This window comes from Halichoerus grypus, chromosome 12, assembly GCF_964656455.1.
Source record: "Halichoerus grypus chromosome 12, mHalGry1.hap1.1, whole genome shotgun sequence".
NCBI lineage: Eukaryota > Metazoa > Chordata > Mammalia > Carnivora > Phocidae > Halichoerus > Halichoerus grypus.
The window spans coordinates 100,789,023-100,807,279 of NC_135723.1; the positions used below are offsets into that span (position 1 = coordinate 100,789,023).

At 46.9% G+C, this 18,257-nt stretch overlaps 1 protein-coding gene and 1 long non-coding RNA gene across 8 annotated transcripts in view; one reads left to right on the plus strand and one right to left on the minus strand.

Annotated features, from left to right (window-relative positions):
• The window catches only part of LOC118542169 (uncharacterized), a 46,446-nt gene that overhangs the window by 17,934 nt on the left and 10,255 nt on the right, over window positions 1-18,257 (plus strand). The gene's annotated exons all lie outside the window — the stretch shown is intronic.
• PRKAG2 (protein kinase AMP-activated non-catalytic subunit gamma 2) overlaps window positions 14,301-18,257 on the minus strand; it is a 256,267-nt gene continuing 252,310 nt past the window's right edge. For all 7 annotated transcript variants that reach the window (XM_078059764.1, XM_078059765.1, XM_078059763.1 and 4 more), the window contains one exon: window positions 14,301-15,478. In XM_078059764.1, coding sequence (XP_077915890.1) covers window positions 15,447-15,478 — 32 coding nt within the window. In that variant the 3' untranslated portion in view covers window positions 14,301-15,446. The remainder of the gene's footprint in view (window positions 15,479-18,257) is intronic.

Genomic DNA, 18,257 nt, shown 5'->3' on the forward strand with positions numbered 1-18,257 from the left:
CAGTTTGCATTCCCAGTTTGCATGAGTGTTCCTTTTTCTCCACATCCTCGTCAACACTTGTTTCTTGTGTTTTTGATCTTAGCCATTCTGACAGGTGCGAGGTGATAGCTCATTGTAGTTTTAATTTGCATTTCCCTGATGACGAGTGATGTTGAGCGTCTATTCATGTGACTGTTGGTCATCTGTATGTCTTCTTTGGAGAAATTCCTGTTCATGTCTTCTGCCCATTGTTTGAATGGGGTTATTATTATTATTTTTTTTGGTGTTGAGTTGTATAAGTTCATATATTTCAGATACTAACCCTTTATTAGTTACATCATTTGCAAATATCTTCTCCAATTCAGTAGGTTGTCTTTCAGTTTTGTTGATTGTTTCCTTTGCTGTGCAGAAGCTTTTAATTTTGATGTAGTTCCAGTAGTTTTTGCTTTTGTTTCCCTTGCTGCAGGGACATATCTAGAAAGATGTTGCTATGGCCGATATCAGAGAAATTATTGCCTGTGCTGTCTTCTAGGATTTTTATCATTTCAGGTCTCACATTTAGGTCCTTAATACATTTTGAGTTTACTTTTGCGTATGGCCTAAGTATTTTGTGTATGATCTATTTCATTCTTTTGCATATAGCTGTCCAATTCTCCCAATACTATTTGTTGAAGAGACTGTCTTTTTCCTATTGCCTATTCTTCCACCCTCTGTCAAAGATTAATTGAAAATATAATTGTGGGTTTATTTCTGGGTTTTCTATTCATTCCATTGATCTATGTGTCTGTTTTTGTGCCAGAACCATGCTGTTTTGATCACTACAGCTTTGTAATATAACTTGAAAGCTGGATTGTGATACCTCCAGCTTTGTTTTTCTTTTTCAAGATTGCTTTGGCTATTTGGAGTCTTGTGTGGTTCCATACACATTTTAGGATTGTTTGTGAAAAATGCTGTTGGTATTTTGATAAGGAGTGCATTAAATTAGTAGATTGCTTTGGGTAGTATGGAATTTTAACAATGTTTGTTCTTCTGATTCATGAGTGTGGAATATCTTTCCATTTGTTTGTGTTGTTCTTAGTTTCTTTCATCAGTGTTTTATAGTTTTCAGAGTACAGGTCTTTTACCTCCTTCGTTAATTTTTTTTCCTAGGTTTTTTTTTTTTTTTTTTGGTGCAATTGTAAATGGGATTGTTTTCTTAATTTCTCTTTCTGCTGCTTCATTATTAACATATAGAAATGCAACAGATTTCTGTATCCTGTGATCTTACCGAATTCATTAATCAGTTCTAGTAGTTTTTTTTGGTGGAGTCTTTCAGGTTTTCTATATATAGTATCATGTCATCGGCAAATAGTGAAAATTTTACTTCTTCCTTACCAATTTGGGTGCATTTTATTCCTTTTTCTTGTCTGACAGGTGTGGCTAGGACTTCAGGTATGATGTTGAATAAAAGTGGTGAGAGTAGACATCCTTGTCTTGTTCTTGACCTTAGGGGAAAAGCTTTCAGTTTTTCACCATTGAATACTGATGTTAGCTATGTGTTTTTCATATATGTCCTTTATTATGTTGAGGTATGTTCCCTCTAAACCTACTTTGTTGAGGGTTTTTATCATGAATGGATGTTGTACTTTGTCAGGTTCTTTTCCTATATATATTGAAACCATATGGTTTTTATCCTTTCTCTTATTGATGTGATGTATCACACTGATTAATTTGCAAATAATGAACCACCCTTGTATCTTGGGAATAAATTCCACTTGATTGTGGTGAATGATTTTTTTAATGTATTGTTGGATTTGATTTATTATTATTTTGTTGAAGATTTTTACATGTATGTTCATCAGAGATATTGGCCTGTAGTTCTCTCTTTTTTTTTGTAGTGTCTTTATCTGATTTTGGTATCAGGGTAATATTGGCCTACAGAAGGAATTTCGAAGTTTTTCTTCATCTTCTATTTTTTGGAATAGTTTGAGAAGAATAGGTATTAACTCTTCTTTAAATGTTTGGTAGAATTCACCTGTGAAGTGGTTTGGTACTGGATTTTTGTTTGTTGGGAGTTTTTTGATTACCGATTCGAGTTCATTGCTGGCCTATTCAAATTTTGTTTCTTCTTGATTCAGTTTTGGGAGGTCATATGTTTCTAGGAATTTATCTGTTTCTTCTAGGTTGTCCACTTTGTTGGCATATAATTTTTCCTAATATTCTCTTACAATCTTTTGTGTTTCTGAGGTGTTGGTTGTTATTTCTCCTTTCTCATTTCTAAATTTGGGTTCTCTCTCTTTGTCATCATCATTGTCGTCGTTGTGGTCTTCTTATCCTCCTCCTCCCCCTCCTCCTCCTCCTCCTCCTCCTCCTCCTTTTGTGAGTTGGCTAAAGGTTTATCAGTGTTGTTGATTTTTTCAGAAACCAGTTCCTGGTTTCATTGATCTCTTGTGGTTTTTTTTGTTGTTGTTTTTGTTTTTAGTTTCTATTTTGTTTATTTCTATTTCTAATCTCATCTTTATTGTTTCCTTCCTTTTATTGGTTTTGGGTTTTATTTGTTTTTCTAGCTCCTTTAGGTATAAGGTTAGGTTGTTTGAGATTTTTCTTCTTGAAGTAGGCCTGTTGTTGTAAGCTCTTAGAACAGCTTTTACTGCATCCCAAAGATTTTGGACTGTTATGTTTTCATGTCTTCATGTATTTTTTTTATTTCCTCTGATTTCTTGGTTGACCCATTTGTTGTTTAGTAACATGTTGATTAACCTCCATGTATTTGTGCTCTTTCCAGATTTTTTCCTTGTGGTTGATTTTTGTTCGATAGCATTGTGGTCAGAGAAGATGCATGGTATGACTTCAGTCTTTTTGAATTTGTTGGGACTTGTTTTGTGACCTAATATGTGGTCTGTTCTGGAGAATGTTCCATGGTGCACTTGAAAAGAATGTGTGTTCTGTTGTTTTAGGATGGAATGTTCTAAATATGTCTGGGTCCAATGTGTCATTCAAAGCCACCGTTTCCTTGTTGATTTTCCATTTAGATGATTTGTCCACTGATGTGAGGATTTAAAATCCCCTGCTGTTACTATATTACTATCGATTACTTTCTTGTGTTTGTTAGTAACTGCTTTATATATTTGGTGCTCCCATGTTAGGTGCATAGATATTTACAGTTGTTCTAGCTTTTTGTTGATTGTTCTCTTCATGATTATATAGTGTCCTTTGTCTCTTGTTACAGTCTTTGTTTAAAAGTTTATTTTGTCCAATTTAAGTATTGCTATCATGGCTTTCTTTTTCACATGTCTGTGCATGATAAATGCTTCTCCATCCCCTCACTTTCAATTTGCATGTGTTTAGGTCTGAAATGAGTCTTTTTTTTTTTTTTTTTTTTTTTTTTTTTGAAATGAGTCTTTTGTAGGCAGCATATAGATGGGTCTTTTTTTTTTTTTAAGATTTTTATTTATTTATTTGACAGAGAGAGACACAGCAAGAGAGGGAACACAAGCAGGGGGAGTGGGAGAGGGAGAAGCAGGTTTCCCACTGAGTAGGGAGCCTGATGCGGGGCTCGATCCCAGAACCCTGAGATCATGACCTGAGCCGAAGGCAGACGCTTAATGACTGAGCCACCCAGGCGCCCCTGTCTTGTTTTTTTTTAATCCATTTTGTCACCCTATGTCTTTTGGTTGGAGTGTTTAGTCCAGCTACATTCAAAGTAATTACTGATAGATATGTATTTATTGCCATTTTGGTGCTTGTCTTATGGTTGTTGGGTTTTTTTTTTTTTTTTTTGGTCTTATGGTTATTTTCATAGTTCTTCTCTGTTCCTTTCTTTCCTTGCTCTTTTCTTTCATGATTGGTTGGATTCCTTGAGTGATATACTTGGATTCCTTTCTTTTTATTTTTTGCATATCTCTTGCTGGTTTTTGATTTGTGTTACCGTTAGGTTTGTAAATAACATCTTCTGCATATAGCAGTCTATATTAAGCTGATAGTTGCTTAAGCAGGAATGCATTCTTACTTCCCCCCACCCCCCACCCCCACATTTTAGGTTTATGTGGCATAGTTTACATCCTTTTATTTGGTGAGTCCCTTGACTGATTTTTACAGATGTACTTATTTTTACTGTTTTTGTGCTTCCTACTTTCTTTACTCTCTCTTTTTTTAAGATTTTTATTTAATTATTCAACAGCGATAGGGAGAGAGCACAAGTAGGCAGAGCGGCAGACAGAGGGAGAGGGAGAAGCAGGCTCTCCACCGAGCAGGGAGCCCGATGCGGGGCTGAATCCCAGGACCCTGGGATCATGACCTGAGCCGAAGGCAGCTGCTTAACCAACTGAGCCACCCAGGCGCCCCTCTTTACTCTTTCTTATGGTCTTGCTTTTCCACTCAGAGAATCCCCTTTAACATTTCTTATAGGGCTGATTCAGTAGTCCTGAATTTCTTTAATTTTTGTTTGTCAGGGAAACTCCTTATTGCTCCTTCTATTCCTTCTTTATCCTTCTTCCAGCCTTGCTGGAATAGAATATTCTTGGCTGCAGATTTTTTTCTTCCATTACATTGAATATAGCATGCCACTTTCTTCTGGCCTGAAAAATTTCTGCTGAAAAATCAGCTGATAGCCTTATGGGGTTTCCCTTGTATGTAACTGCTTTCTTTTCTCTTGCTGCTTTTAAACATTTCTCTTTATCACTATTTTGCCATTTTAATTTCTATGTGTCTTGATGTGGTCCAGCTTGGGTTGATTTTGCTGGGGGATCTCTTCGCTCCTGGATCTAGGATACTGTTTCCTTCCTCAGATTTGAGAAGTTTTCAGCTATTATTTCTTCAAATAAATTTTCTGCCCCCTTTCCTCTCTTTTCTCCTTCTGGGGTATCCATAATGTGAATGTTATTATGCCTGATGGTGTTGTTGAGTTCCCTAAGTCTATTCTCATTTTGCATAACTTTTTTTTTTCTCTCAACTGCACATAACTTTTTTTTTTTCTGCTCAGCTTGATTACTTTCCATTACTCTGTCCTCCAGGTCACTGATTCCTCTAGTCTACTATTTATTCCATCTAGTGTATTTTTAATTTATTTCTTGTGTTCTTTATCTCTGATTGGTTCTTTTTGTTGAGGGCCTCACTGAGGTCCTCCACTCTTTTTTCAAGTCCAGTGAGTATCTTTATGATCGTTATGTTAAATTCTCTATCAGGCATATTCCTTATTTCCATTTCACTTAGGTCTCTTGCTGTGATTTTGTCCTGTTCTTTCATTTGGGACATATTCCTCTGGCTCTTCATTTTATCTAACTCTGTGTCACTTTCTATGTGTTAGGAAAGTCCACTATGTCTCTTGCTCTTGAAAGTAGTAGCCTTCTGAAGAAGTCCTTTTGTGCCCTGTGGTGCAGTGTCTCCTGTTCACCAGAACCTGGTTCTCCAGGGCTGTCTCCTGTGTGTGCTGCGGGTACCCTGCTGTTGTAGCTGAGCTGCTTTTTCCCTTAGTCTGGTCATCTGCAGTGGCTCACTTTGCCTGTTGTGGGCAGTGTTTGGTCCCTGTGGTGTTAGTGTGCCATTCTGGGGCCACCTGAGGTTTGAGTTGAGTCATACCAGGTGTTTGCAAGATACAGTAGCACTGAAATGCAGGGTGCTTTCCCTGTGTTGTGCCCTGAGAAGTTTTCCTTGGTGGGTGGGGCCTGTAGTCAGACCAGCTGTCTGCCCCCAGGCCACTGCTGGAGCGGCAGTCTGACTGCTCTGCGTGGTTATCTTTCCCTGTCCCCAGGGCAGGGGTCCCTTTGGAGTGGTGCTGGCCTCTGTTGGAGCTGCTTACACATTGCCAGGCTTGTGGTACTGCTTTGGAGGGGCTCTGGCCAAGAGCATATTGGAGGGGGTGGATCTGCCACATTCACGGGGCGAGATGTGCAGTGTTTGCGAGGTTTGCGGGTAGGTCCGCTGCGAGAGGGGACCTGTCACTAAGCAGAACTGAGGCCAGCTGGCTTGGAGGGGGCGGCTCAGCAGAGCAAGTGGGGGGTGGGGGAGGTGCGGTATTATCAAGGTTTGCCTGCCGCCGGTCTTCTAGGGGAGGGGACCCAGAGTGCCAGGACTGAGGCAGTCCTGGCTGAAGGGGGCAGATCTGCCACAGCATGGGGTGGGGAGGTGGGGGATAGGGGGTGAGGGGTGGCCTGGGGCTGTGCTATTAGCAAGTGAGGCAGCAAGTGTGGGCGGGGTGCTTCTTCCCAAAGGTGGCCGTGTGTTTACCTTGGGGGTGCGGGGGAGGGAAACGGTGGCAGCCAGCTCCTCTGTTCCTGGAGGAGTTCCCCCAGCGATCCCTGAGACAACAACAACGCTCCCTCTGGTATGGCCCAGGCGTTTTTCAAACTGCCGCCTCTCTGCTGTATTTCTGGGCTTGTTTGTGGTGCTTTCTCTCTAACGGTGGGGACTCTGTTTCCTCTTGCCCTCCAGGCTCAGAGCCGAGCCTGCTGATTTTTTAAATTCCAGGTTTTAAGTACCCTGGTTGTAAGAACTCATGAAATTATACAGAAAAATTGAAAGTAAAATTGGGAAAAGGCTAAACCAAATACCAGCTGAAAGAAACCCTGTGAAGCTGCATTGATATAAAATAAAATAGGTTTTAAAGCAGAACCGTTACTGTGGACAGAGAGTCTCTAAATAATGGTGAAAGCTTTTGTTCACCAGGAACATATTACAGTTCTTAACTTTTATGTAACCAATAACATTCTGTTTATGCAAAATATGTTAAGCAAAACTTGGCAGAATTGCAAGGAGAAATTGAAATCATATAGGATATTTTAATACCTTTTAGTAGTTGATAGGTGAAGTCATTTTTAACAATCAGTAAGGACAGAAAAGTTTTGAACAGCAGAATTAAAAAAGTTGTTCCATGACCACCTGTAGGACATTGCTCTCAACAAAGGAAAAGAAATATACCTTCTTGTCAGACACGTATAAGCCATTTATGAAAATTGACCATGTAGAGGGTCATAAAGCAAGCTTCAACACATTTCCAAGAACTTCTGTCGACCACATTCTCTGACCACAATGCAATCAAGCTAGAAATCAATAACAAAACATAGAGAACCCCATCCATTTGGAAAGTAGGAGATACACTTCTGCATAATTCATGGGTCAAAAAGAAATCATAAAGAAAATTAGAAACTATTTAAACTGATAATAAAAATGCTACAAATGGAGGCATATGGGATGCCATAAAAGGGAAAAAGTTAACCTTAAGTGCTTACATTAGAACAACAAAAAAAGGCTGAACATTACTGAGTTTAATGACCCATTTAAGAAGTTACAATAATATAATAAACTTAAGGAAAGCAGAAGGAAGGAAAAATGAAGAGCTGAAGTGAAAGATATAGAAAAGAGAATTAAATATTATTTTTTAAGATTTTATTATTTGACAGAGAGCAGAAGCGGGGGGTGGGGGTGGCAGAGGGAGAGGGAGAAGCAGGCTCCCCGCTGAGGGGCTCAATCCCAGGCCCCCAGATCATGACCCCAGCCGAAGGCAGACGCTTAACCGACTGAGCCACCCAGGCACCCCCAGAAAATGCTGGTTTTTGGAAAGAGTAAAATTGACAAGCATCTGGCTGGGCAGCAGGTCTAGAAAAGTCATTGATCCAGATGGATGCAGGAGGACTGCAAGGCCCGTAAGTGATATGTCTAAGAAAAAGGGAACAGATGGGTTACCTCACGTTTTTGAACTCAGGGTGAGGAGACTAGTGTTTCTTGCCGAGACTTTGGAGACAAATTAATAGTAGATGATGGAAAACTAGGCACCTGAAGACAGCTGGGGGCCGGCCAGGGCCCTAGGGGGAGGAGGGGCAGGGAGGGGGTTTCAGCCAGGGCCATGCAGGATGTGGGGGGGCAGGACGGGGGGGGGGTAGGGGGGGGCAGTCTGGGCCCTGCGGGGTGCGGCGGGGTGGGGCTTTTTCAGGAGGACAGGGGTGGAGTCAGGCTGGATGAGGAGGCAGGGCAGCCGGAGGGTCAGACTGTGAGGGACTGCTGGGGCGCGGGGTGCTCACAGGGACTTGAGCAAGAGGCTGGGGGAGCTGATGGTGGCTGGAGGAGCAGGGCTTCCCCCAGGTCTGTGCTCTTTGACCCAGTGACGGCCACCTGAAAATGGCGGTGGGTCTGCAGGAGGGTTCAAAGCCGCAGATGAAGCTTCTGGCGGGGGGTGGGGGGTGGGGGGTGATGGGGAGGCCGGCTTGTCATTTCCCTACCCTGCAGGCTCTGCTCCCTGATGGCTCACACTATCATCTTAGTTTCACCAGCAGAAGTGGGGAGCACTCTTCCTCCAGGCAATTCGCAAATAATAGAAGTACACACTGTTCTCTTTTAAAAACTGTTTACAGTTCTTAAAAAAAGCTTATTTCAAAAAATAGCATTTGGGTCAACTAATTTATAGTATAATAAGTAGAACCATCAGATGCACAAGTATAATGAACAAATCTTAATTATTCATCACTAAGTGTTGTGTTAAGATGTCTGGAATCTATAATATGGTTACTTTTGAAGACAACTTTCCTTTCAATGTGCTAAGAATAGGAGTGTGCCCTATTTCTAACAAATGGTTTCACGGTACCAGAAAATGAACCTCTGTCGCCATCCGAGAAACCACATGTCTGCTTTTTTATTCTCAGTTATATCTTTCCTTTTGCGTATTTTAATTTTAATATGTCTAGGCTAAGAGAAAATTACTTTTAAAAGGAAAGCAAATGGCTTACTTTTGTAAAAATTTTTTGGTAAAGTTTTGAAAACAACTTTTTATTATGGACCGTTTCAAGCACCTGCTAGGTGCCCAGCTTTGTCACAGCCATCAGTCTGTCCCTGTCGTCACATGGCCTTCAGTCATGGGATTAGGGCCTGCCCTACTCAGTGACCTCACTGAGCTTGATCACATCTGCCACGACCCTGTTTCCAAATAAGGCCACATTCCCAGGTACTGGGGGTGAAGACTTCAGCGAGTCTTTTTGGGGGACACAATTCAACCCGCAGTAGCTGTTTAGAACTGGGATTAAGAGCATGGGCTTTGGAATGAGGCCTGTTATCAAGCCCCAAAGTCCTCGAATTCCAGGTGGTACCAGCCTGGCCAGGTTACCACCTCGGAGCCGATAAAGACTACCTCAGATGTTGTGTGAGGATCCGAGAGCGCCTGGCAGGAAGCGCACCCCCTGGTTTGTAGCTTCTTCTCCCTCTTGTCCTTTGCGTTGTTGTTTGTGGTGCTAGTAGTTATTAATAGAATGTGGTCGAAGCGGCCTCATCCAGAAGGCGAGGTCGCAGCGAGACTTGAAGGTGCGGTGAGGGAGGTGGCTGAGCTGAAATCGGGCCGGGGGGGTGTTGCTGTTCCAGGGAGAGAAAATCGCTGGAGCAAAAACCTTAAGATGCTGTGATGTTGCTCTACTTTTAAAATTTTCACCCTGTGCGCTAGAGCTCCTGAGGGCCGAGATTTGTCGCGTTCACAGATGTGGCCCAGACCCCTCGGACAGTGCCCGGCCCATGATAGGTGCTTTGTGCACAGCATAATAGTTGCTAAATAAATTAATTAATATGAAATTCTAATTGATCACTACTAAACAACTACTCTCTTTGATGTGGTTCTGGAAAGTAACAGGGATGACGTCATTCCAGGCTGGTTTATTGGAAATCCCCCAACCAGGGACCATCCACCTGCCCCCCCTTCCACCTGCCAACTCCTTCCACCCGCCACTTCTGATTACAAATTATCCCAAGGGCTGTTCCTCAAACAGCACTTTTTTTTTTTGGAAGTTTCTGGAAATTGTTTCAGCTGTTAAAAAGAAGACAAGGTGCAGAAAGATGGTACATGGGAATTCTCAAAATATGGAATGGCTGCTTCTGGATTTTAAGAGGGTCAGGAGTGAGCTTATCAAATCCTCTGCGTCTCTGGAGGTGTGAAGGGCTCTCTTGGTGCTCATGTCTCTCTGGTCTTTTCCACTCCCAGCTCCTGAAGCCAGCCTCATTTTTGTCTCTGAACAGGCGTGGCTGTCCTTTTCTCCATTCTCCTCCCACGGGAAGGGAGCTTGGCCCTTGTGCTGTTCCATGCTCTACTATCCCAACCAGTCGGGGCAGCCCTCTGCTGTGACCGCTCACAGGCGTTGGGGGTCTGCGGGCATCCACGTCCCCTCCTCTGAGAAGGAAGTGCCCTCTGTGTCAGGGAGCAGGGCGCACGCCCTCAGGAGCCTGCCTTCAGAACTCAAACGTTAAAGCATAAGGCAGAGAAGACGGCTGCCTCGGAATTTATAGATGACACTCCATGTTCTGTGGCGCCTCTCTACCTTTATGAAGTAACCTGGCAATTTAGGGGAACGGCTTCACGTGCTTGGAGCATGTCACCAGCCCCGATCCTAGTGGATAGACTGGCTGTTACCAAGCACTCATCAAACGTTGGGCGGACATTCATGAAGCTCCTCTCAGGCCCAGAGATGAGCCAGTGTGAGAGTATGAGCCAGTGTGAGAGCGGGATACCCTTCCCTCCCTTGAGGGACTCGGGGGACCGCAGCATCAGTGAGGACGGGGCCTGCCACTAGCACTGGCAGGTCCTTCCACGTTCAGGGAGTACCTTACATGTGGCAGTGTGCGTGTGCACACGTATTTGTCCATCTCAGTAACTGGACAGAGGGAAAAGCCAGGTCAGGAAAGGCGAGGGGTTTGACAACAGTTTCCTGGTGCGCAGGGCAGTACTGAGAAGCACATCTTCTGTCCCCAGGTGCCAGGGGCCTCCAGCACCACCTCCGCCATCCAGGAAGGAGGCAGGGTGGACCAGGCCTCTGGAAGTGTGGCTCGCCGTTGTCGGAGCGGGGAGGTATCCGTCTGTGAGCTGGGGAGAGTCCTGCGAGCCTCCACGGTGGAGGTAGCTTTTGATTTGGCCCCAGAGAAAGCGGTTGAATGTCTGCAGGTGGGAAGCGAGGTGGGGGACCAGTTCAGGCCGGTGGGCAGGTGTGCAAGGCCTGGTGCTTTGAGAAGGGCAGGGAGCAGGTGCATGGGAGGCTCAGCGGGAGGAGAGGGCTGCGGGGGCCTGGTCCCCACTCCTGTGGGGCCTATGATGGTTTTTGAGCAGTGGAATGAGATGATGAGAGTTTTTTTTTTTTTTTAAGATTTTATTTATTTATTTGACAGAGAGAGACACAGCGAGAGAGGGAACACAAGCAGGGGGAGTGGGAGAGGGAGAAGCAGGCTTCCCCGCGAGCAGGGAGCCCGATGCGGGGCTCGATCCCAGGACCCTGGGCTCATGACCTGAGCCGAAGGCAGACGCCCAACGACTGAGCCACCCAGGCGCCCCTTTTTTTTTTAAGACTTTATTCATTTATTTGAGACTGAGAGCACGAGCCTGGGGGCGGGGGGGGGGGAAGGGCAGAGGGAGAGCGAGAAGCAGACTCCCCGCTGAGCAGAGCACCTGACGTGGGGCTCTATCCCAGAACCCTGTGATCATGACCTGAGCCGAAGACAGACGCTCAACCACTGAGCAACCCAGGTGCCCGAGATGATGAGAGTTTTGGTTTAAAAATGCAACTTAACAGCTGTGACGAATGTAAATTGGAAGGGTCAGCTTTTGGGGCTTATCAGTATGGATGCATTCGAAGGCTGTCAGAAACGCTGCCACTTTATGGTCTTTTCAAGGGGTGGGAAGGAGAGGAGGAGGATTAAAAAGCTCCCAGAAGGTTCGGAGGTTGCCAGCATCTCTGCTTCGTGTGTGAGGACAGCGAGTCCCACGTGAGGCGCCTGCGGGGCGTTTCGGAGAAGGTGGTGACTGGGCAGGAGTTCGGGGGCTGGGGCCGCAGATAGAGGTTAAGGTCTCCTGAGCGGGACCCTCTCCCCGTCCCCCTGGCCAGCCCGTGGGGAGGCCTCGCGGCCCGAAGGGAGCCGACCCCACGGCTCGGGGAGCCTTGTTGGCCAGGAAGCCAAAGCAAGGAGGGCGCCGGCTGTGCGTGGGCCACAGGCAGGGGCCTGCTCTCTCTCGGGTCTGCTGGCCGGGAGGTCGCCAAGGCTCGTGGGCAGCAGCTTGCGGTTCCCTTGGTCTTCACAGCTGAGGCCGCGGCCCTAAGCGCCCAGGGCGAGGCTTCGGGCCACTTCTTGTTTCTCCCAGGCCTCCGCGGCACAGCTGGGAGAGGCATGAAGGAAGGGAGGGGACCTGTTCCCAGGCACGGGCGCTCGGCTGGCGGGGAGAGGCTCTGCCCTGCAGGAGGGTCCGAAGCCTTTCTCCCTGGGGCTGGGAGGAGGGGTGTTGCCCTGCCTTCTGGGACCGTTGTGGTGACCAGCCTCCTGGTTGCCGGAGCAGGGGGTGGCAGACGGCCAGAAGCTCCCGACGCTGGCGAGTGGGGGCGGCTGAGAGACCAGTCCTGCATCTCCAACCTACCAGGCCGACGGAGGTGCCCCTTAGGCTCTGGTGTCAGAGGAGAGTAGGTGATGGTGATGCGGGCTTTGCAGAGAGGGAAGCCCATACTTGAAATCAGAGCAGCGTTTCAGCGAGTCTTCAGATTCCCATCTGTGAGTTCTTGGAGGTGGAGGTCAGCAGTATTTCAAGCACGGAAGGTTCTAGAAGGAACTAGGTACCTTTGAGAACCAGGTGATCATTGTACCATGCCCTTGCTTCGGTCGATGTCTAAGGTAAATTCCGTGCAGTGTGTTAAGTCCAAGAAATAAAATCAGGCTATGTGTATGTAAGTGAAACTTATTTTCCAAGTATTTCCCTCCGGGTTGGAATTTTCTCCTGAGAGCGCTATTATGCAAAGCAATATTTTCTTTTTGGTGAAAGAGCTTTGGAAGTAAATTCTTTGGAATCCACCTGTGGATTATTTTGACTGTCTCCCTTCCCAGAAAGGCTGCCTGCTGAGTTTTTCTTCCCCAAAGACAGATGGATTCAGTAAGGAAGTAACAAATGTAACCAAAATACCCAGAAGATTATACTTGTTTAGGGCAGAGTGTCTAAGCTCATTCCTTACTGACATCTTGGGCTGGATACTGTGTCGTGGGGACCGTCCTCTGTAGCCTCTGGGGCCTCTACCCACCAGATGCCAGGAGGACACGCCCCACCCCCCACCTAGTCTAGTGGTGACAACCAAAAATGTCTCCACTTGGCCACATGTCCCCTAGGCTCCAACATCTCCCCTGGTTGAGAACCAGTGGTTTAAGAGGATTGTCTGCTCATGCATTTCTGTAGGAGAATCTAGGAAATGTCATTGGTTCAGTAAATCTGTTTAGTTTTTCTTAGAGATTAGAATATAAAACGGTGTGGATGCCCTTCCTTTCTGGAACAGATGTGGTTAGTGTTGATACGCTCTTTCATATTCATCACTCATTTGCTCAAAGCCTTTGGGTGCCGTGAGCTCCTCCTTGGTGTGAGGGCCACGGCGGGGCGGGGGTCGGGGCAGGGGGCAGGCCCAGCCGGTGGCAGTGAGCGCGCTGCGCAGGGGGTCCCCTCGAGCCCCCCGGGGAGCAGGTGTAAACACCTGAGGGTCATCCAGCAATGGTGCCAAGGTGGATTCTCTCAGGTCAGTTAGGCCTTTCCCTTAGAATCCTTCCTGCATCTCGCTGAAGTGGCACTTTTCCTTCCTTCTAGAAGGGCACCGAGAGGGCACTTACCGGAACCGTCTTTTTTCACTTGCTGGAAACAGCTCCTGGGTAACAGCCCTCCGCCTGGTAAGTGGCTGGTCCACTCAGGCTGCTGCGCAGGCTCACACCTGCAGGTGTGTCCCAGACTCTGGTGCAGGGCACGCTTGCACAGCCACACCTCCCCTGGGTCGGAGGCCGCCGGGCGGGAGGGCGCCTCGTGGGAGCGGAAACCGTGACCACATCTCCGTAAGTGGCCCCAGACGGTTTTCTGAAGCGGAGCCTACACAGCACACACCCGCGCGCGGGGCACTCGTGCACACTCGTGTGCGCCGCACAGACCGCGGTGGACTGAAAACAGCGGTTTTGAGTTTCAAAACTGTGCCTTGGGGGCTCTGTGCCTTTCTTCCTCTCCCCAAACATTACCATGAACCTGAGTCACGACCACAGTTTCTATGGGGAAACGGACCATACGCTCTCATACTCGGCCTCTCAGGAGATGAAAAAAGTCCCGGCTCGGTACACGACAACCTGCACACCATTAACTATATTCTACTTAATAACTAATGAAATTCTTTTCATTAACTATATTCTACTTAATAATGGAGAGAGGTAAAGTTTATGGATCAAGTCGTTAAGGGTTTTTTTTTTTTCTGATGATGGAAAAAGGGATACGAGAATTCATGTTCTTCATTTGGGGAGAAATACCTGAATGGGAAACTGCATGTGGATTTTTAATATGTGCTGAAAGACATGGTATTTTAAAGAACTTCTTTAACAAAATGGTCGATAATAAGATTTATTTTAATTTTTCAATCTGCCAAAAAAAAACCCCAAAACAAAAAAAATCAAACTATACTCATATATATATATATGTGTGTATGTGTGTGTATATATATATATGTATATATATATATATATATATATATATACAGTGTCGACATTTTCAGAGCACTTACATTAGGAAACATTGTGTTTCTTTTCAACCATATGACAATACTGTATATGCCACAATAAAATTTACAAAAACAGTCGCATCAGCAGTCATACAAACATCATGATTTTACATTTCAATACACAAGAAAAAAATAGACATCTTCCCGGCACTTTTGTTTCCTCATAATCGCTGCCTGTTTCCAGTCTCCACACGTGCTTTCAGACACTTCAGCTTTTAAAACCTAACAGTGGCTATTTTAGAAGTCCTATCCTCTCCAGATGCAAACTTAAATGAGAAATTTGCCATTTAAAAATAACAACCAATGGTTTATTAATGGGTACGGTGAAGCTTCCCCACCACGATGTGTAAAAAATTGCATGAAAGTAAAAATAAATAAAGCTGTTGTAGAGCAGTTTTGTTTACATCATAGTTCAGAACAGACACTTAAAACATAAAACTGTCATTAAAGTTTTATAAAGTAATTATTTATATCCAAATTACAACTGTTCAACAAATCTAATGAAAACAGACTGATTTGGTAAAGGTCCATAGACTTTCACGCCCCAGCACCGTGTGGCTCCAGCTGCCATGGGCCGCGGTGATGACGTATCGCGTGTTCTGACATAAGGCACTAGGTCTGAAGAGGCCATGCACTCGCCTTATGTCATATTACCTGTTACAGACCAGTGAATTCTTTGAAATGAAAAGTAATAAAAATTTCAAGACACAGTGCACTTTAATAACATACAGCATTTGAAATCGTTCAGACAAAGGTCTGAAAACAGTCTTTTAATGCAAGCCTGAATCTTCAAACACATAAACTCTGTTTCTTATGCTCAGTTTCAATATCACTGGAAAAAATACCCATCACTAAACCCTGATATACATTCTTAGCCATTTGACTGTCTTCTGTCACGGTCAGTGTTCATGAGGCAAAGCGTGACCCAGAATCTCTGTTCAGGTTCTCCTCCAAGGGCTTCTCCGCTCACAGTGGTCATTCTGCTTCCGCCTCCTTCTGTTTGGCACCTGTTGGTAGATGGAGAAATGAAAGTCTCAAAGCAACAGAAAAATATGTCGCAGCTGGGCCTGTCCTACACACAGGAGCAGTGGTCGCCCCCCACCCCGCCCCCCGGCTTGGTGGTCTTCACCCGTATTCCGCAGTGACTTAGGAGAATGTTCTAGGTGTCGGGAGGCGGGGACAGGAGACAAGCAGGTGGCTCCAAGCGCCCCACCCCCACCTGCAGTCACAGCAGCCCACTTCGAATCTGTGTTACGTCAGAAGTCGAAATATGCAAGATTTAGTTTGAAAAAAAGAAAAAAGGGTTCTAGCAGCAGAACTGCTAGCATTTTTAAAAGAAGGGACGCATGTGTTTTAGTGCAGGTGCACGGCGCTGCTGTCCCACAGAACCTCCTTCCTTGTGCTTCGCTTTACTGCACGTTGCAGAGCAGTCTGTTCTTACAGCCTGAAGGTCTGCAGCAGCCCTGCATCGAGCCATCGTGTACTGGTGCCGTCTGCCAAACAGCATTTGTTCGTGTCTCTGTCACATTCTGGGAATTCTGTATTTCAAAGTTTTTTATTATTTTACCTGTTATGGTGACCTGCGATCAGTGATCTTTTTCTAAAAGATTTATTTTGAGAGAGAGAGAGACGCGGGGGAGGGGCAGAGGGAGAGAATCTTTCAAGCAAACTCCCTGCTGAGCGTTGAGCCCAATGTGGGACTTGATCCCACGACCCAGGAGATCATGACCTGAGCTTAACCAACTGAGCCACCCAGGCGCCCCTCAGTGACGTCTGAGGTTACTGTTGTAATTGTTGGCACCACGAACCACACATATAAGACGGCAGCTTAATAAATGTGTGTGTGCTCACTGCTCCACCCACCAGCCTTTCCCCGATCCCGATCCCTCTCCTCGAGCCTCCCAGTCCCTGACACAGTTCAGCAGCTAAAGTAGGAGAGAAGAAGGCAGCGCCCGGCTGCCGAGCTCCGCGGGCCAGGCCGCCCTGTCGCGAGGGGCTCACGCGGCCGGTGGCCCGCAGCTGAAGCCGGCGCTCAGGGCCGGTCTGCAAACCCTCGGGGGCTGAAGAACGAGGCTCAGTCCGCTCCGCCCGCGCTCTCGAACCGGGACGACAAAGCGGCAGCAGCAGAACAGAACCAGGAGCGCGGCCTGAAGCGGGGACCGACGTGCCGCAAGCTCGGGAGCACACGGGACCGGCCGAGCAGGTGCTGCTCCGGGACGAGCCAAGCATGGGGGTTCCCGAGTCCCCTGCCGGGGGGACAGAGGATCCGGCGCGTGACAGAAGCTCAGCTGATGCGGCGGCGGCGGCGGGGCCCGAGAGGCCCGACTCCCATTCCGAAGGCAGCGGTCCTGGGGGGGAGACGCGCCCGCCGCCGAGAAAGCGCGCTGCCGGGCGAGCCGTCGGTGCGGGGACCTGCACGGTTGTCCGGGGACCCCGCGCCCGGCACCCGGGGGGCTCAGCGGCCGCCAGCGCCGCCCCCACCCTCCAGCGGCAGGAAGACGGCCCCGCTGAGAGCTCCGGGGGCGGGGGGCCCGTCCGCAGGGAGGGCTCTTCCAGTGCGGGCCTGCTCGTGGTCGTTTTAAAATTCCTTGGATCTGCTTTATTGCGATATTCGCTTTACGGCATTGGTCTGGAACCGAACCCACAATATCTCTGAAGTGCACCTGTACACACTCCTGAAAATGTTTTAAAAAAGTGTAACATTTATGGATATTTGCACAGAACACCTATCTGGCTGGCACGTTTCCAAGCCAGTGGGAGCGCTACCATTTTTCTCATCACAGCAGCTTCTCCTGTTTTAGCTTCAGGCACAAAACGACTTTGGAAAGAGATTAACAACCTATAAAAACGAGGGGCTAGCACGCTGTAGCTCCCGCTTCCAGAGCAGGTACTCACTGGTGGTGTGTGCGCATAGATGTGGTTCCTTTGGACCGTCTAAGTTTTACTTTAGCTGCTGCTAAACTGTTATGACGGCGAGTCGGTGTCCTCCGCGGAGGACTGCGTCTGTCAGCTGTTGAAAAGAAGATGACCTCTGGTACCTTTTATTCGTGTAACAGTGGCCGCTTTCTCAAAGTGCCTCTTCCTGCCCAGTCCGTGAACACCCACCGGCGGCGCGGGCCTGGGTACGGGCGGTGCTTCGTCGCGCACAAGCCGCTTCGTGCGTGGTTCTGGTTTCAAATCCGAGTATCTGTGGCGGGCCGCTCGCTCTACAGCTGCATGGCAGAGGCTACACGAGCTGAGCAGCTTGCCCACACTCGGGCAGCTCGGAGGGCAGGCGGGGGGTCAGGCACATCGGGCTGCACTCGTCTGACGCCCACACGGCGCCGTCCCTCACGGTGCGAGCGTCTCAAGGGCTGCGGAGCCGAGGCGGGCCCTGTGTTCCCGGAGAGTTCTGCTCCCAGTGTTCACTTGTCATCCAGTCATTAGGAACACGGAGCGTCTTCCTAAATAGTGTTCTGCACATTACACTGTAGAGAATTCTAATTCAACTACTATCTTTAGAACGTTATTTCTGTGGTAACACACATTTCAAATTCTGGCTGTGAAACAGGGTTCCTCCCCACAGAGCAGTATTAGGGACTTAGAATTTTTAAAATCTCAAATGTGGAGGGAAATGTAAACTCATGCAGCCCAATATTCCCATTTTAAACTTTTCAAAAAGTTATTTTAAAGTAATCTCTATACCAATGTGGGGCTTGAACTCACAACCTCCACGTCAGGAGTCTGATGCTCTAGTGACTGAGCCAGCCAGGAGCCCCAGGCAGCATTCTCATTCTTATGGCCTGT